The 20,508-nt window shown below is 44.1% G+C and overlaps 1 protein-coding gene across 2 annotated transcripts in view; it reads left to right on the forward strand.

The window, feature by feature from the left end:
* Positions 1 to 17,047, forward strand: part of SCMH1 (Scm polycomb group protein homolog 1) — a 413,339-nt gene extending 396,292 nt beyond the window's left edge. Inside the window, exon 15 of one of the 2 annotated variants that reach the window (XR_015308461.1) lies at positions 14,877 to 16,032. Coding sequence is in view for 1 of the 2 variants with exons in the window: in XM_086956860.1 (XP_086812986.1) it covers positions 14,877 to 15,002 (126 nt within the window). In the remaining variant the exon portion in view is untranslated. Of the gene's footprint in view, positions 1 to 14,876 lie in introns of both variants that reach the window. The other variant, XM_086956860.1, reaches the window with a different exon arrangement.
* The last annotated feature ends 3,461 nt before the right edge of the window (positions 17,048 to 20,508 follow it).

Consider the following 20,508-nt stretch of genomic DNA (forward strand, 5'->3'; position numbering starts at 1 on the left):
AATGCATTGTTACTCAACACACAACAAAAGGTTCTTAATAAACTGCAAACTGTCCAGAATGCAGCAGCCAGAACACTGCTATCTATCCCTAGATTTGCATCGGTTTCCCCCTACTTCCGACAATTACATTGGCTACCTGTGAGGAGCCGCATCAAGTTTAAATCTTTATGCATTGCATATAAGGCTATTCACGACCAAGGACCTCTATTCTTAAGAAGAGCCTTCCGACCGCTTGAACATTCAAGAACCCTGCGGTCATCCTCAGCGCACCTACTCATGGTCCCCCGTACAAGAAGGGCCAACTGGGGCGACAAACGCTTCTCCGTGGCCACAGCTATACTGTGGAATGCACTTCCTCTACACATCAAGTGTGCACCGACCCTTCTTAAATTTAGAAAACAACTAAAGACATGGTTGTTCCCTGCTTAATCCACCCCTCCTCTGGAGTGATCTGCAACTACAGCGCCGAGACACCCTAGGGTATTTGCGCGCTCTAAAAATCGCCAAAATAAATAAAAATAAATTCTCCAATTGCTGCCTTGTGTTGCACTTCAACGACGAGCAACTTCTCAGCTGCTGTACACCCATCTTTGCCAACACCTTTGTGCCTATTGACACACTGACTCTGAAATCTAGTCTGAGATAAATGCATACTTGGCAGAGAAGTTATCATATACTGTTAGACCTGACATCCTTGGCGTGGTTTTTCCCCCATCTTTTTGCCTCTGACTCATGTATTTTTGATGCTGTGCTGGATTTCGTTTTTGCTGGTTTAGATGCTTTGGACCCTCTGACACTGCTGATCAGTGTCAGAGGGTAAGTGCTCCCTCTGTAAATTGTCATATTGATTGGGTATACCTGATTGGCATATTTGTGTCACCATGAAGTCCCTAGTAAAGTGCACTGTGTGTGCCAGGGCTGGTGATGACAGATGCTACTAGTGGGCCTGCAGCGCAGATTGCGCCACCCACATGAGTAGCCCTAAAATGATGTCTCAGGCCTGCCAGCGCAGGGCCTGTGTGCAGTCAGTGGACTGCCATGTCCGCCTATTATTCAACCTCATTCAGTTTGTGCAGTGTCAAGGGACACTTCCCAACACTCAGACAGCCACCAACCACCCTCTCACATCTCTCCAACTGATGACATAAACACCTTCCTCAAAGTTCTTGCAACAGGTGTAGTGAAGGTGTCAATTGCTAGGTCAACTTAACCATATTTGCCATCTTTTATTTTCAAGACTCTTGACCATTATGTTCCTTCAGCCCCTCATTGCCGTGGGCGCAGGACTCATTGGGTGAGCTATGCATCTTTTTATGACAACAGCAACTGTCAAAGCTGAAACTTCTTCCTTGCAGAAAAAGTCATAAGTGGTTAACTTCAGAACATCCACATTTTACCAAATGGGTGGTAACACTTCCAGCCTTTATCAATACTGCTGCTGTCCCACAGACATTATAGCCTGGTGAGTCTTTGTTGGCTGGTGCTGTAAAGTGAGAGCAGTAGCGTGTACTCTCTTATCCACCTACACAATCAGAATTTACACGTCGTAAATAAAAAGGGGGCTCTGCAAAATAACAACAGTTGGCCTCCAAGGAGTTCAGAATGCAAACATGAGTCTTTCAGCGAGGTGCAAACTAGTACCTGTAATAGACCCTGGAGGTATGCCTCAGGTGTTAGGGTTCTGGGAATGACTTAATGGCCAGCGAAAAGTGTCTCTTATGAACCTGAATGTTATCCGAGCACTTGAAGCGAAGGGAACCCAAAAGCAAACCGAAAAAATACACAGAAGTTGAGGGTGCAGGCTCGTTTCCGCTCTCTGGGCCATTCCTGCAATAGGTGGTCTTCGAGGTCCAAGTCTTCCAGTCAGTCAAAGTGGAAGCGCATGAAATTCAAGCAGGATTAATTTCTGTCCTGCAACTCTAAGCCACAGTAGTCACAAGGATGTCAGTGTGGCTCTCTGTCTCACTCCTGGATCCCTGCCTAGGATCCGATTCTGCTCCAGATCCCAATGCATTCCAAGTTTGCCAGTCCATCTGAGATGCAGCAACAGAGTAATGCCTTGATAGAGAGGATGTTGTGAATCGTTGGCACAGTTTCAACTCTCTCTGGCTTGCCTTTTGACCCAAAAGATCCATGGGGGCTTTCGGTCAGCTTACCCCTTACAGGTCTGCTCTCTACACCATCTGTGCCTCCTGAATGCATCTCAAGTTCCGCTCCAAAATAGAAGATGACTTTCATTCTGACCCCAAAATTCACTCTGGTACCTTTGGCATCGACACAGGCCACAATGCCACCGGATCAGTGGACGACCTTTTCCCGTTAGCCCTATCAAACTCCAAGTCAAATTTGTCTCTGCCCTGACTGTGGTCACGTCCAAAAGCCGGAATAACGTACCTTGTCTCTGTTCAATCTGACTCAGACAGATCCATGCCTTTACCTTAGAGCCGTGCTCCAACAACTTCTCTTTTCCAACTCTGATCAGCATCAATCAGCTTTTGGAGATGATACTGGAGATGATGGGGATTATTTTCCCCCACACTGTGATGATGATGAAAATCTGTACATGGATTTCCAGGAGACCTTTGGATTAGACAGTTTCCTGGACACTGGGTTCTGTTTTTTCTGTTGATGGCTCATGGGCGGAAGAGTTTCTCCTTCGTTCTGGTGATGAGATGGGCAGCTGAGGTATTAGACTTACAGAAACCAACGCACACTTTCTCTGGGCTTTTAGTACCATTCAGTGAAGCCCTGACTAACACCTTAATGGGCACATGGTCTAAGCCTTGTTTGTGTCCACCTGTGAGCAGGCTGATTACTAGATTCTCAATCTGGTGCCTGGCAAATGTGACCAGAAGCTGGTGGTTCAGACTACTACCAGCAGGGTGAACCCCAGTTCATTTCCTAGGAGGCCCGCAGACAAAGAGTCAAAGAGAATCAAAGCATTCATGAAACTGATGTTTTCCTTCGCCAGCCTAGCCCTCTGGTCTTTCGCTGTCAGTTGTTTCCTGTGAAGATATTCCCACGCTTAGTGGGACATGGTTGGCTAGATCCTGCTTGCAGCCTCAAATGTGTTCAAAGCAACCCTATCTAAAACTATCAAGGATGGTTAGGATGCAGCCAAATATATTAAACGTTGTGGACTGGCACTACCGACCACTTGGGCAGAGCAGTCAGCAGCTTTGGAGTTAATAATGGCTTTGATCCATGGGCTGCTCTGAATATGTGCAGACAACACTCATGGATATGCCTTTCAACGGGTCGTTTGGCTGGAAAGGTGACTTGCCCTGATATGCCTTAAATAGAGCCGGGCCATGCCATGTTCCTTGGGCCTTTCTACTCGTAACAGTCAATTTCCTAAGTAGCTTTTTCCTATTCAGGGCTACTCCAGAGGTTTGGCTTCCTGGCAGTGCCAATTCCCACTGCCCCCACAACAGGCACCCCAGTCCTTTTAGGATGAGGAACAAGGACCAAGCAGATAACGTCCAGGTCCCCAGGGACAATGGAACTTCCAAATCCCCTGATACTACGCCAATAGCTCCAAACTCCTTTAGTTTGCGCGTAGTGGCAAGCGACCACCCTGTGGGAGGCAGGATCGGAAATATCACATACAACAGATGGGTCCTTCAGATCCTTTAAAGGGGCGATGCCCTGCCATTCCTTTCCGGCCTGCTGTATCTTCCGCCTACATCAGAGTGATTTTCAGAAGAGCACCTGTTCATCCTGCTTCAAGTAGTGCAAACTCTTTTTGCCCAAGAAGCCATAGAGAGGGTTCTGGATCCAGAAATAGAGACTGACTGTTACTCGCTCTATTTCCTCATGCTGAAGAAGAATTGAAGCCATTGTTCTATTCTATTCTTGTGGAAGGGCAAAATCAATATGCTCATGTTGACCCAGGGTGTCTGCCTTCGGCCCAGGCAACTGCATGGTGGCTTTGAACCTGCAGGACGCTTTATTTCATTTACCCAACCTGCAGTCCCACAGATGCTACTTGCGAATTGAGGTGAGCCAGGACTAATTTCAATTTGTTGTACTTCCCTTCGGCCTCACTAGTGCCTCTTGGATGTTCACAAAAGTGATGGTAGTGGTCGCAGCACACCTTCAGAGGTTGAGGATTCCAGTTTTCCCCTACCTTGACGAGTGGCTTCTGAAGGCAGGCTTGTCACAGTCAGTCGTAGACCACCTTCAGATGATGGCAAGCCTCCTGATATCATTGAGGTTTACTGTCAACGTGCCAAAGCCACTAAGGCCCTTGATACCAATAATGCTGAAGGCAATGTAAAACTAAGAAATCCTACCTCTGTACCAGAATCAAAGACGCTGACAATTCTATGAAGGAAATGTTCCTAGTTTACAGGGAACTCTCCGATCTCACTTCACTAGTTACCCCCATGACTGGATCAATTAAAACGTGCAACCAAATAGCCGAATTTTTCGCTAATAAAGTGGACAAAATTTACGCTAGCTTCCCAGACAGGGCCAGAGCAGGCGGGGAACAGGTAGACAACCACCCTCACATACAGGAGGATAAATGCCTCTCAGCATTTATAGTTCCGCCCAAAGAAACACTATGCAGTATAGCTAACAGCATCAAATCTGGATCTCCCAGCGATCCTGCAACCCCTAGAAGACTCTATGACAGCATCTCCATCCTGGAGCCCCGTATCAGCCACCTTCTGGCTCTCTCCTTTAGTACAGGACAAGTCCCCATCGCATGGAAAAAAGCGACTGTCCTGCCTCTGAGAAAAAAAACCAACATCAGCATGGACATATTGGACAACCTCAGACCCATTTCCCTTCTTCCCTACTTCGCCAAAATTGCTGAGAAAGCTGTGAATATGCAGCTATCAGCATTTGTTGAAGCCAATGGACTCCTCCACCCCTCTCAATCGGGTTTTCGAGCCCATCATTCTACCGAGTCAGCCCTACTGTCCTCAACAGAAGCCCTAGGAGGATATGCTGACAAGGGCCAGACGGCGGCACTGATTCTCCTTGATCTTAGTGCCGCCTTCGACACTGTAGCCCACCACACACTGCTACAGTGTCTGAAAAATGGAGGAGTGAGAGGGAAAGCTTGGGAATGGATGAAATCTTTCCTAACCGACCGAACCTTCCAGGTTGCCCAGGGACAGTTCAAGTCTAAGGAAATAGAACTCAATCAGGGAGTGCCACAGGGCTCCAGTCTCAGCCCCACTCTCTTCAATCTATATGTAGCCCCCGTAGGAGAAATTACTGAGATGTTTGGGGTTGAGACAGTGTCGTATGCGGACGACACGCAACTGACTGTAACCCTAACACAACCTGAGGACAACTGCCTTCGTTTAAATGGCAACAAAACGGAGGTACTGATTATAGGCAAAGCTCCATCAGTTTGGACATCAGCGTGGTGGCCGGAAGAGTTGGGTGATCTGCCCACACCTAGCCATTTAGCAAAGAACCTAGGGGTCTGGCTAGACAAAAACCTCACGCTCGACCACCAGACCAAACAGGTAGCAGGAACCTGCTTCGGGATACTACGAGTCCTCAGGAAAACGCTTGACCTTATGCCTGTATTGGTGCGCCAGACCATAGTCCACAGCCTAATAACATCTAGACTGGACTATGGGAACGTTCTGTATCTTGGAGCCAACGAAAAAAGTCTTTCCAGACTCCAACGAATACAAAACGCAGCGGCCCGTCTGATCTTACAACTTCCTAGGCGAGCTTCTTCTAAAAAAGCTCTGAAAACCCTCCACTGGCTCCCGATCAGGGAACGGGTGACTTTTAAGGCCTTATGCATAGGTCATCGCATTCTGCATGACAAAGGCCCCAGTTACCTCCGTGGTCTTCTGAAATGGTATGAACCCATCCGACAACTGAGATCAAGGGGACGGGACAGGTGTATGTCCCGAGGGTCCAGACAGCCAAAATGGGCGGAAAATCCTTCAGAGTCCAAACGGCTAAGAAATGGAATCTACTGCCAGTAGAACTGCGGACCGAACCTTCAGAAACTAAATTTAGGAAACATCTGAAAACAATACTCTTCCCCAACAACTAATATCGAAAGTAGCGTCAGCAACGAACACCTTTTATTGGCATTTACAGCGCGGGGACACACTTGCTAGTGTAACCAGGCGCTTTACAAAATACTAATAAATAAATAAAAATGTGAGTGATATTCCTGGGGAGGAGAGTTAGTAAGTGGTAGCCAATATCTGTGTTGACACGAAGATATTGGAATTGATGAACACTGTAGGTTTCCGCCTGTTGTGGTTTGCTCGATTCGATCTCTCCACTACTGCCTTTGCGGAGACCCATCTTAGCAGACTTGGATTGTATTATTTTAAGACAGCTCGGAGTGACTTGCCTAGGGTGAGGGTTGGGAGGAGGGGTTGGGATGGGAGGGGAGGGCGGGCTTAATACAGCATGACTGCACTGTATTATAGATTGTACTTTCTTTTCTTCCTTTCCAGCATTATGGAGGGCTTGAAGGGGGGACACTGTTATTCGCCACAAAGTTTATTATGCTCCCATATTATAGGCCTGTAACTTTGCTCTCTATCAGTCAGTTGATATCCAGGTAGCTTTGGACCATGACTGCTTGTACGAACCTTTGAAACTCAATAAAATATGTTTTAAAAAAAATGCCAAAGTCACACCTGACACCTTCGCAAAGGATCTCTTTCTTTGGAGTCATCCTGGATATAGTGCAGTTTCAGGCCTTCCCTCCATCACGAGTGCAGGACATTGGGGCTATGATCACAATGTTTAAGCCTCAGTCCTGGATATCAGTGAGGGTGGCGCTGGAGTTTCTTGGCCTCTTAGCCTCCTGCATCTTGGTTGCTCACTATATCAGGTGGTATTTACTGCCTCTGCTGTGAAACCTGAAGGCTGAGTGAGCACAACACTGGAGAACCTGTTGGATTCTCAGGAGACTGCAATTGATCTACTCTGATTGCTGCTCCACCACAATTGAACTAGTGGAAAACCACTCTCTATTCCCTAACCATAGCCGATGGTTGTGACAGATGCATCATTGCTGGGATGGGGAGGTCAGAGGACTCTGGTCTTTAGCAGATATCCATCTGCTCATCGGCCTATTGGCGTTGTGGCCATTCAAATGCCACTGAAAGCTTTTTTACCATCCATCAAACTGAGGCTCTTTTTGTCTGCCATCTAAGGTTGTAGATGACATTTTGGATGCCAGAAGTGGACACCCAATGAAACAATCTGTCCATTCATGTCGCTGGAACAAGTTTGTACAGTAGTGCAAGTCGGAAGGCCTGAATGCTTTTCAATCTAGGCTTGCTGATGGTTTGTTGGCTGCACGATCTCTTGGTCAACACCACCTAGTTGAGGCTGCAGTAGAAGGCTGTTTGGCTGCCCAGTCCAACTTCATGTGTCCCCACACTAGTCTTCTCTGTTTAAGTCAAACCTAATAGTGCATTTTTACTGGAAAGGATTACTTGTTTCCTCCTTTTCCATTAATTGTTCCTCAAATTTGGATCTTGTGTTGACTCATCCCATGGCATCCCCATTCAAGCCGATGTACAGTTGCCCTTTTCGCTTCTTCTTACTATGAAGACTGTATTCTTGGTGGCAATGACTTCTGTCCGTCCATTGGACTGGCAATCACCAGTCACTTTTAATTCAGCCACCATTCACTTATTAATTCTGCCAGGATACATTTTCTTTGCACCTGTACATCTTTACTACCAAAAGTGTGTCTACTATTCACATGGGCCATCTGTTTCTTCCTTCCTTATCCCTCCAAACATGAGGTGTTGCTGCATTGAATGGACACCTTACATCAAATCTTATTACATATACAACACTCGCCATGACAGAGTGGATGATCAGCTCTCTGTGGTCTTTGCCAGGGCTAAGAAAGGCAAGATAGTGACTAAATGCATCATTTCGCATTGGGTCCTCCTCTTTATCAAGATCTGCTACACCTTGGTAAAGAAAGATCCTCTGGATGGCATTTATGCCAATCCAATAGGATCAGGGCAACTTCTTCCTCTCTCACCAGAGGTGTTTGGTAATTGACATATGCTGGGCACCCACATAGTCTTCCTTGCAAACCTTTGCCAAGCCTTACTGCCCCACGACTTAAGCACACATGGACTGGTACTTTGCCCAGCTGTACTGCATGATTTCATTGGCTAATCAGCACTACTTAGTCCACATTCCCTTAGGATATTGCTTTTGGACTCATTAAGAAGAAGAATCTGTGGAAAGGTGTAACCATCAGATGGAAAAGTTATTTGCCTTTGGTAGTGATATTGCTGGTTGATGCAAATTCTCTCACAGGTTCCTCTCCACCATCTTTCCTTCCTTGTGAGTTGGTGCCATGATTAATAAGATCACAAGGTATGCAACTATGTTATGGGTGTCACAGTTGTTAATGCATTCTCAGGTCCACTCCACACAACTCGATGTGAGGAAGAACTAGTACCAGGAACTGATACTATATGTCAGTTGGTACTTTATAAAGTCTGATGTCATCACATTCAAGAAGGGTGAAGTAGCTCCTGAGGCCTCGTGGTATCACCTGGCAAAGCTGGAGAGCTGTTGCTGGGGAAAAGGTTCCGGGATCCAGTCTGACGCTTTGCATATATTGAAAAGGTGAGGCATCTGCATAATGATCATGTGGCCACCCAATATCTTATTATCAAAGGTAAGTAATTCTTTCAGCTTAAACCCTCGCTTTGTCCTAGTCTGTCGCAATTTTTTGCTCTCCTTATGCTTAGTAAAAATACCATATGTTGGGAGTGTGAACACGACAGTCTGAAGGGTATGGAAAATGTACATGTGAAAATCGTCTTCATAATATCAGTACCCTCCCCCTATCATTTATGTATTACATGGACAATTGTTTTCATCTACACAGCATTGTGGTATCTTCCGGTTAGGGGGACTGCGGTCCCCTGCCTGCACCCCTTCCCTCATGTTCAGAGTGGTTCTTTCCCTTTGCGCGACCTTGTAGAATGTTGCCACACTGAAGGTTCGATGTCGAACTCCTTGCGTTGAGACTGTGAGCTGTGGCTGAGGTCATGTTTGATGAACCTGAATAAAGATCTTCTTTCACAAGCACATGGCAGCTTCCTGTGAACTGTATTCCTGTGTGGATATCATACTAGATTTTACACTGGCGATGAAGGATGGGCGCAGGAGCTTTGGTGTGGAGTAGGGACTAGACCTCAACACGTAAGTAATTTACATCGCAGGACTGTGTGAGTAGTGGTGCCGTGAGTAATTCCAGAGCAGCACTTGAGGTGTGTGGCACGGCCAGAGCGGACATACTGTGAGTGATTACACTCAGGATGGTGGAAGGCTGACAGAGGCGTGTGGTAACCAAGTCAATTGGGGAGTACCTTGTGACTCACGCTGGCCACGCGGGTCTTTGCCTTTGGGTGGGCGAGACGATACGCAAATCATTGTGCTGTAGAGAATGTTTGAGAACTGACAGAGCCATCTCTTCAGTACTGAGGTCCACCTGTTTTTGCCGTGTCACTTATGAAACCCTGTGACCGGTAGGGATTTGGTGGTGTTTCACTAGCAATCTCCGCTTTGCAGTCATTGCAGTCTTCCCAATTTACCTGCTTATATAGTCACTTTGTCACATTCTAAACCGGAGTCAACGCTTGCCCGGTGTTCGTTGTCAGCGGAAGGGAGAGAATGCATTCTTTGAAGGAAAGTGTAATCTTCAAGTTTTTACAATGTTCGTCGTGGCTACTTGGCCTGCCTGAGTTCGGGGAAACAGACGCGCCACCTACCTGAAGACTAGGCTCTGGGGACAACTCTACAGTCAGGAGCTTTGTGCGAAAGACGCTCTGGCCGGTCACGCTGACTGGCACAGCTTCTCACGGACATTACGTTAAGGAGAAGTTGTGGGGCGTAGCAGCAGTAGGTCACGCTGACTGGCATAGAATTTGATTTGTCGTTTTGTTGTGAGGTGGTCCTGGCCTGGAGCTGGTGTGGTGAACACTCATCCGCCGGTCACGCTGACTGGCACAGCGCCTCACAGTCATCTGTTCGAAGGAGCATTGCAAGGTGTAGCTGTGTCTGGACATGCTGATTGGCACAGCATTCCACTGTCGTCTTGGGTGAGGTGGTCCTCACACCTGATCGTGCATGGTTGAAGAGTTGGTCGCGCTGACCGACACAGCCTTACATCAGTCTCCCCTCTGAGGAATCGATCACACACCAGAAAAGATTTGGCAAGTCACGCTGACACTCTGCTCAAGTTGTTTTCCAAACGCCATTTCAGCAAAAACATTTTTTAACTCTCATCATCTCGTAACACTTAAGAGCATGCCTATGTTTTGTTAAAACAGTAAAGGAGCAAACTTCGCCATGTAATGGACGGATTTTTTTTTTTTTATCTCACTGTTTTGATAGAGTCCTGTGGTCAGCTCTGGTTTTAAAATTGTGACTTATTTATGTTTCTCTGCTGGGGGTGAGAGCACTGGTGGCCGGGTGTTGGGGGCACAGTGGACAATATGTTTTTAATTTAGTTTTGTGGGTAGAATAGTCCTACTTTCATGCAAAGCATGCAGAATGTTACTCCACCCCCATTTTGTGGGGCACACCTGGGGAGCCTCCTCTGAAATCGAGGAAGTGGAAAAAAGTGTTTCAGAATTATGCTGTGGTTTGTGGTCCTAATCTAGGTTTGGAAAGAAAGGTAGCATTACTATTACACTACTTAGGAGCTGACGGTCAAGAGATTCTCGAACACCTACCTGACTTGAATGCTAATGATGCCAGAGGTTTAAATGAATATGAAATTAGACATGCATTTCTTGCCTAAGATTAGCACCATCATGGAACAGTACCATTTTGGGAGAAGAGGACAGAAAGAAGCAGAGACAGTGGAAGAATTTGTGTCAGAGTTAAGAAAATTGGCTGCAAGTTGTAAGTTTGGGGGGGCTTGTGAGGAAGGAATAAGAGATCAGCTCCTGTTGACGTGCAAGATAGAAAGAATACGTGAAGAGCTCTTGCTGAAAGATGATCCACCCTTGGGCGAGGTGTTAATAGTTGGCAAACAGGTGGAGCACATGATAAAGTGTGTCAGTGAAATTAAGCAAGATTGTGAAGGAAATACTAAGATTAATGAAATCACGAGTGAGAATGAAAGTATTCTAGTGGTTAAAGGTGCAATAAGTGATCAGAAGGAAAACAAAGGGGTTTGGAATTCTAAAGGAAATTGCTACAGGTGTGGGAAAGCAGGCCATTTGGCTAACAGTAGGGAGTGACCGGCGCTCAAGGCAACCTGCAACAAGTGCGGAAATAGAGGTTATTTTAGAACCTGCTGCTAGAGCAGTACTAACTACAGAAGAAACAGTAGAGAGGACACAACACAAGTCTGTGAGGAAATTGTACTGCATGTTGAACGTGGGTCTGTGAGTATTCCGAAAGTCTACATAACTGTTGAAGAGACAGAGGTTTAAGCCATGTTCGACTCCTGCTCAAAACTGACCATTGTTTCTGCAGAGGCTTTTGAGAAGATGTCAAAAGGCAAGATGATACTCCAAAGAATGGATGTCAGGCAGGGTGGCTATGGTGGTCAACCCATACGCATGAGAGGTTTCTTTTGGGGCACAGTTGGCTATAAGGGCTGAATTGCAGTAACCAAGGTCTATGTATCAAGTAAAGGGGACAACATACTGGGGTAGCAAGCGCAAAAAGACCTGGGTATCTTAATCCAAATAACAACCCGCAAATTTTGATACAAGAGGTGTACAAAATAGCTGTCAGAATTGAAGATGAGTTCAAAGGGGTGTTCTCAGAAAAGTTGGGCTGTCTTAAGAACTTTGTGCACAGGATCAGACTAAAAGAGAATGCGAAACCAGTATCGGCAAAGGTCAGAAATCTGCTGATTTCCATGCAAGAACCTGTGAGAGAAGAATTAAAGAAGCTGTGTTGTTTGGGAGTGATTGAACCAGTGGAAGCCACGGAGTGACTAGCACCCATTGTAGCAGCGAGGAAGGGGGATGGAGCTATGCGCTTATGTATAGACCTAAGAGCGCTTAACAAGGAGGTGATAGTGGACACGTTCCCCCTCCCCAACATCTCCCAAATGATGAGCAGGCTTGCTGGTGCCAAGGTCTTTTCCACTCTGGACCTCATGTCAGCCTAGTATCAGGTCAGGCTGCACCCAGAGTCACAGCTTTTGTTACACCCATGAGGGCCTACAGGTTTAAGCATATGCCCTTTGGACTTGTCTCCGCTGCAGCCGTTGTCCAAAGGATCATGAGCAACCTTCTAAAAGGAATTCCTGGAATTCTATGTTACCAGGATGATATCATAGCTAAATCCTAGGATTGCGTAGTGAGAAGTAGGGTGTTCTCTTCTCCCACTAATATTGCAGGCACCCAAGAGAAAAATGAGTTTTTGTTTATATTTATGAGTTTGTCACATGAGCACTGAAATTCTCCCATACACCCAAAAGATTTTCTGCTACCAGGATGATGTTCTGATCTTTAGAGAAGTTAAAACTTAGCATGAACGTAGGCTCAGACAAGTCCTAGGGAGATTGTTGGAGCAAGGCCTAACGGTTAAGAAGGAAAAATGTAGAATTGGGTGCTCAGAGATAGAATTTCTGGGACATAAGGTAACTGAAGAGGGTATACTTCCCAAGACAGAGCTGCAAACCACCATCCTTAACCTAACCCCTCATAGAAGCAAAGAGGAGTACAAATCCTTTATGGGTATGATTGAGTTTTATAGCAAGTTTGTCCAGAACTTTGCCAGACGTACCTACCAGATTCGTAATCTTCTCAGGAAGGGGGTCACTTTTGATTGGAGTGAGGCATGCCAAAAAGAATTCGATGACACCAAGAAAGCACTAGCCGAAGCACCTAATCTCAGAGCTTTTGTTCCCGGTAGGAGGTCTTTCCTGACCACGGACGCAAGCACTAAAGGGTTGGGTGTGGTTGTGACCCAGGAAGGAGAAAAAGGGAAGAGACCATAGCGTTCGCATCTTGATCCCTACGTCAGGCAGAGTACAACTACTCGGTTATCGAGAAGGAGGCACTTGCGGTACATTGGGCTACCAACAAATTTAGAGATTTTGTGTAGGCAACGAGGTTTGACATAAGGACTGGCCATAAGCCCCTGGTTGAAGTCTTTAACAAGAAAGGGTTGAACGCCATCTCGAGCAGGATAAGGAGGTGTGTAGTGAGCTTGTAAGAATACACCTTTGGGGTAGAATACATATCATGCGTGAGAGATTTAGCCTCTGACTGTATCTCGCGGCTGGTGGGAGAAAGCCCAGGAGGGATCGAGGATGAGAACAGGCTAGGCGAGGAGGACTATGAGATGGAGAATGAGAACGTGTGTGCCATAACACAAGGGGTGGTGGATGAAGAACACTGTAAGGTGGAGTTGGAGTGTGATGTGCTTCTTCAAAAAGTATGTTCCAAGTCCAGGGGGGTTGGTCTGACTTTGACAAGAGGGAAGAGTCTCTCAGACCATTAAGAACCTCACCCCGTACATCCTGGTACTTAGGGATTCATATTCCAAGTGGCCTGAGCTGAAGTTTGTGTCTGAAATAACTACCAAGTCGGTCATTGAGTTTCTCCTGGAGGTGTTCCTTCACGAAGGGTTACATAGTAGTATCCTGATAGATAATGGAGTGCAGCTCTGCTCTAGAGAAATGAGGGAATTCCTAGAGTGTAATGGGATCAAGCACAGGTTGGGTGCTCTCTACCATCCGGTGAACAGCGTGATGATTGAGAGATTCAACAAGACCATCAAAGAGTGCATTCAGTTAGCTAAGGCAAGCGGGTTGTGTTGGAAAGACGAGGTGGTCAAACGTCTAGAAGCTTACAGGTTCACTCCCCATCAAACCACAGGCATGACACCATTTGAGCTATTGAGAGCTAGCAAACCCAATTCTGGGTTGGTACCAGGTTGGAGGAAATGGTACAAGGGGTGGACGACTCCCATACGAGAGACACTATGGAGGGACAGAGAGCGGAAGGCCATGGCGGATAGAAAGAGAAGGTTTGATTAAGCTCATGCAGTGAAAGAGATCTGTTACAAGGTAGGGGACCTTGTTTAAATCAGGGCTCCTACCGGGAGGGCGAGCAGGTGAGTTTACAGAACTCACAAGAGTTGTCAAACTTTTCAGAAATGATGTCAAAACTCAGGATGGGCGTATCTGGAACCTGGGCAGAGTGATAATGTGCTGTCCCCACAGAACATGGGGAAATGCCCAAAAGTGAGGAGTCAGGCAAGCCAGATACTGCCAGGTCTGTGAGTCATCAGCTGATGGGAGGATCAACACTTACCGCAGGTTGAGCGGTAGAGTTGTCTGTCGTCCCAAATATTTGGAACAGTAGTCCTGAATTTTTCTTGCTCTTATTTTATTGTTTTTCTCTCTGCAAATGTAAAGGAGGGGGGGGGTGTGGTATCTTCCGGTTAGGGGCACTGCTGTCCACTGACTGCACCCCTTCCCTCATGTTCAGAGTGGTTGTTTCCCTTTCTGCGACCTTGTAGAATGTTGCCACACTGAAGGTTCGATTTCGAGCTCCCTGCATGGAGACGGCGGGCACCGGCGGTGTGAGCTGTGGCTGAGGTCATGTTTGAACCTGAATAAAGATCTTCTTTCAGAAGCACACGACGGCTTCCTGTGAACTGTATTCCTGTGTGGATATCTTACTAGATTTTACAAGCATGTAATGCATAGATCTGGATTTCAGGAAATTGCACATAGGAGGTCTTTAGTGGTGATGCATGATTGTGCTTGCGTCTTAACTCTTTAAAGAGTGTTGGACAGTGTGCAGTCTACTATTCTACATCCAGGATTTCCATTGATTAGAAATGTGAAGCCACCAGAGGGTAAAGATTACTGGAGTTACTAAGCTGGTTAACTTCTTTTCTCACTGTTACAGGAAATCGATGGAAAAGCCTTGCTTCTGCTACGAAGTGACATGATGATGAAATATATGGGACTGAAGTTGGGGCCAGCACTGAAATTAACCCATCACATTGATAAAGTAAAGCAGGGCAAGTTCTGAATGGACTCAAATGACCTCAGTCCCTGAATGTGGCACTCCAGGTTGTTTACTCATGCAAATACTCTGAAATATAGAACTGAATGTACACTCTAGAGACACCCGTCACAGAAGCCTTTGGCATCCTTGAATAACTGTTCCTTTGGATTTTTGAGCGGAGGAGCACATTGGAGCGTTTTTATGGAAAATGAAAGACATTTTAATACCCTTGGGATAGAAGCACTCTGAAATTATGGATCTCAAGAGTTTAGCAGAAAACGTGTTTGCTACTAAGTCAAAGGAAGCTTTGGATCCTTGGTTTTTGAAGTGATGGAAAGGAAAACTCTGTTTTATTTTTACAAAATCTTATAAAATGTTTTATTTACCCGTCATCAAGCTGTTTAGGCTCGGCATCAGATGTGTGTTCCTTTCTTTCACACCGCACTGTACTTTACTTCTTTTACCTTCCTGTAATGTCCTGCTGTATCTCCTCCCTATGTCCTTCATGTTTTTGTATGTTGTGTTTCAGGTAAGACTTATAACCAGTGATAAAATGTAAGCTCTTTTTCATGGAATGCATAATGTTGTTTTTGACTACATGGGTATGATGTCCAGAGTTAAGATGTGTGTTTCAAGCGGGTTCCTCCGATGCACTGCCATCCCTCCCAGTCTTCCATGAAGGTCACTGTTGATGGGTTCAGGAATATATGTAGTTTGAGTCTTTGATCTCATTCCATGTGGATGAAGGCTTCTCTTGTGGAGGCCAATTTTGCAGTTTGCTGTAGTGCATCAAGATTTTCCAATTCTCCCCTGAAAGTTATTTCACAATATCCAGTCTTGAAGCAAAAATTGTTTTTCAGGGAGAACTCACTTGCCTTTTTTGTTCTCAAAATACTGTATTTGTGCAAAAGAAAAGTCAACATTTTAGGCCAGTGACAAGGGCTCAGTTCTACCATTCTGATAAATGTATGAACTCTCTTTGGATATTTTCATGAGGTTAGTCCTTATAGGAAATTCTTTTTGCCTCAATAAACTGTGGTAGATGACACTTTAATGTAAGATTGTGGCTCAAAATATATTTTTACGTAATTTATAATTGCTTGTAATTGTTCTTTTAATCCATTTTTAAAAACCCCTCTATCATAAACCTAGGGCCAGGTGTACTAAGAATGCAATTGGTAAAAGGAGTCAGAATTTTCGCTCTAACTTTACCAAATGCATTAGTATTTTTTTCCAGCTTTACTAATAGTTCTGTTTACAAATTGCCAAGTCACAGTCAGTCGCAATTCAACCTACTACATGAATAGTAATTAGGGAGGTCGTAATTTGTGAACCACTACCATTCGCTACCATCACAGGGATGGTGGCCTGCCGAGGGCTGCCATGCCTGTAATTGCCCATAAATAAAAAAAAAACTGTTTTTTAAAATGCTGCCCATTTTCCTTAAAGGAAAACGGAATGCATTTAAAAAAAAAGAAAAGTTTCACTAACTTAGACCACTGCCTACTCTTAAAAAAATGTTTTTCCACATTCCAAAAGAGGAAAGTGTCGGGGTCACACTTAGGGACTTTCTCCCTTTTAGGAATGGGTTCCCACTTCCTTTGAGGTATTGGTCAGTTAATTAATTTTCTGCAACCTTATTTTAATCACAAAACATTCAAACATACCATAAGGAAGCAGTATTTTAAACTCAACGATTCGGAAAACCTTTTCAGAATCAGTAAATGGGCTTAGTACATTTGAAAATTGATTTTAGCTTTTGAAACCGCTCTGATTTACTGAATCAGAGGGTTCGCGAACGCTAAACCCCTTTGTACATCTGACCCCATCTTTATAAACAGAAGCAAAGAACAATAGCTCTTTTCACCATGTCACGTTGTGTCATCAAGAGTCACTGGTGTGATACTTTTACATTCTGGATTCCCACATTTGCTGTTATCCAGATCTTTGTAGATAAATGCTAGCTTAAACATCCTCATATGTTCTGTCGAGTTGAATAGCAATAATTAATCACTGTTGAGTGAATACCACACAGTAAAGGAAACCCTTTTCATACTGAGACATTGTAATTTAGAGAAGAATGTGTGCTTTTTATGTCAGCCTATACCGAGTGCTCCAAGAAATATGCAAACTTTGCATTATTTCTCACAAGTATTTGTTGGACTAGTTTATCCTATATTGTTTTATTTTAAATACAACAACAATGCATTAGGTGTTTTGTATAAAAATAGTTTACTTTTATGCAAAGTAAATCCCAAAAGGCATTATAGCAAAGTAAAAGAGAGACGGTTGCTCTAAAATTAGAAGAATTAATAAACAAACTTGCTGGTATTATGAAGAAATCAAAATAATCAGAACAAATGGCTAAATTGCGGTGTATAGTTTGAGCTTTCTCCAACATAAAAATATTTGGGACCATGCTTTAAGGTGCGACATAACCAGAAATACCCTGAGTTTAGCCTCAACAGCAAGGCAGCATTTGTGGCCTGTGCTTTTAGGCAACTATATAATAAATTATGATAACCCGGATGTAAGCGGTCCTTATTGTTTTTAAAGCTAAACAAAAACCTGCATATGCATATAAGCTTGTGACATTCCCAGGTAGATTGTCAAAGAGATTCGGCACAGTACTGTTTTCAACTTTTCAAGCTGTTTTCAACCATCCAAACAGCATACCCTACGGTCATATTTGACTGGAGTTCAGTCTTCGCACATTTTCTCATAGCAGTTTATTTAGACTGTTACATACTATAGACTAGACAAGATTTGCAAATTTACTCTGGTATGCAGGTCATAGTAAATTAAAATCACAAATCTGCCCTCTGAGTAGGGAAGGAAAAGTAAGATTGTCTAAACACCCGGTCAGTTTTTCCTCGAAAATTGTTGAGAGAATTGAATCTTATTACCTCTTGGGAGACTGCTGTGTCCTCTATTGTGTTTAAAGTCAGATGTAGGTATGAACAGTGACTAACTTGACAACTAAAGGTCTTGAAGGAATTATACAGTGGAAAGGTCTGGAAATGGCAAGTGGTCATCACACAAACCTATCTCCTAATGAATTTATATAAAACAATTTGACACAGTCATTTGCCTGAGGATTGTATTCATTCCTGTGTCATTGTTCAGAAAGTCTGGGGTCAAATCTAATTCAGGCTCAGAAAGGCATCACTTTTCCACATTGCAAACAGAGGACTTTACATATAAGATTTGTATTTGCTCAAGTTTGGTTCAGGAGGGCAGATATTGGTTGAAGCTCATGATGCTTCTGAAGGGGATACGTAAGTGCACACATGCACTTACATTTTGCCTTTACTGGGCTGACCCGCTGATTTCAACACTATTTAAAATTTTCATGGATGAGGCCATAAAAGCCTTGAAAATACTAAGGGTGCATATTGGAGGGAAAGGTCAGGCAGTAACTCTTAGAGTAGGCTCATTTTTGACTTGTGAGCTTCAAAGCACCATTCTGCAATGAGAAGTTATGCTGAGATTTACTGACAAACCAGATAATAGTGCTTCTTTTTTAAGGATCTACCTGTCCAAGATTGGATGAGACTGATTAATAACAGTGTTTTAAGGGAAAATATTGTTCTTTTTAACCTGATATCTTCTTCAGGAACTTCATACTTAGGATAATCATTAATATTAGTATGCTTCAGGTGCTCTGACATTTAGAGAGTTTGGCGTCTTTGTTTAGACATGAGATTGTCAAAGATATTTTCAGGATAAATATTTAAGATCACTGTTTTTTATAAAAGTTTATTAAGTCATTGATTTAATGATGTCATTACCTTTGTGCTGTTGTGAGTGCAATGATTTTAATTTATCAACATTTGACTTAACTCAGTGAAGGCGATGTAGTGGTAAGGCAGTGTAGGCGTAGGCAGTAATGGAACCTACTACCATATAAGTCCGACACCATTTTAATGGTAAGTAAAATTAATGAATCTGCATATATCGGAGTAGTAGTAGGTCTTATTATGTATACACTGGAGACTATATTTTGTTCATAATATACCAGGGAACAACATTGAAACGCTCTCTGATAGAGCTGATTTCGTTTCTAAAGGTACACAATGCGATTCTACCCACATTATGAATATGTTACTGCTTAGCAGGGCATTATGTACTTTTTAATGGGCAGAAGCGCTAGATTTACACTATTATCTAGCATATCACAAAAAGGTGATGTGCTTAACGTATCTTATGCTCGACCAGGAATTTAGTCCCTGCAAATGGAATGATTGCTTAAGTGTTTTCATTACTCAAAGAAGGATGTTTACAATATGTGAAAAAGATAGTTAATGTTTCATCCCAGACAACCTCTCAATCGCTTAAAAAAAAGTACTTCGTCATTATATCACAATTTAGTAAATCCCTCTTTAAGTTGCTGCATGGTTATTTGTTTTACTACACTACACATATCTCCACTTCATTCCACACTTTTGACAGCCTTTTCTCACAATGTGATTGTTCTCATTTGTGTTGCCCTGTGCCCTTTCCAGGCATCAAAATATCCCTAAAGGATAGCTTTTGTATGGTATAGGTTTTTTAACACACACCACGGTTTCCTCTCCCACTGACGTTTCCTGCTCCTCCTCCTTGTGAAGAGGACAATATAGTGAACCATATTTATAGAATATCTAGTGCTGCTGATCCATAGCCAATTTAGGTACACAATACATGCCTTAAATTACATTACTACACAATAAATGACACCACACCAGTTTATGTTGAAAGATTATGGCACAAGTTTCAAAAACAAGGTAGCAGGTTAACTTACAGGTGATTCAAGGGCAGGCAGCGGCAATGCCTCTGGAGCTGTCTACCACCTGAGTTGCAAACAAATTCCAGGGTCCTATCATAATCCCGCTCTGCACTGCATCCATACAGAAGGGGCCTTTGCATGTGCCTTCTTCATCGCATTCATTAGCTTTAAAAATCTAGAGTCCGTCAAGCGCTGCAGGCCGCAGAGTTCAGAAACACAAGACAGCAATGTCCTCTTCATGTTTCCGAGCTCTCATGTCAGCAGCACAGTAGAGCATCCACTGATTAGAAGATTTTCCAACTGAATGTTTGCTCTCTATTTGGAAAGAAAACACAAAGACCCCTTCTGTGTCTGCACATACCAATGCAGCACGAACAATGAGATAGTGTTATGGCCCAGCAATGTTTATCGACTGTTGTTCTATTCCGCCTACACCATATACACAAATCGTACTCCTCTTGAACACAAACACGGCCGACCACGAGCAACAGGCTCATTGCACAACAGTAGGCGTCTTCTGAAATAGACACAAGCGTTACACTGGGTGTCACGCTCGTGTCTATCTCCTACATGGCATTAAGAATCAAATGTAAACACTGCACGAGCGTAACATGACATGTCACGTTTGTGCATGCAGTACCTCACATCTAGACCCCTTAGCCTAGGGAAGTATTGCATTTGCATGGTCTAGATGATACCTAGCACACACATGCTCAGGCTGGCAACTGTCCTAAGTAATAATGCTTTTATTCCTGTCTCTGT

This window comes from Lissotriton vulgaris, chromosome 2_1 (genome assembly GCF_964263255.1).
Source record: "Lissotriton vulgaris chromosome 2_1, aLisVul1.2, whole genome shotgun sequence".
Taxonomy (NCBI): Eukaryota; Metazoa; Chordata; class Amphibia; order Caudata; family Salamandridae; genus Lissotriton; species Lissotriton vulgaris.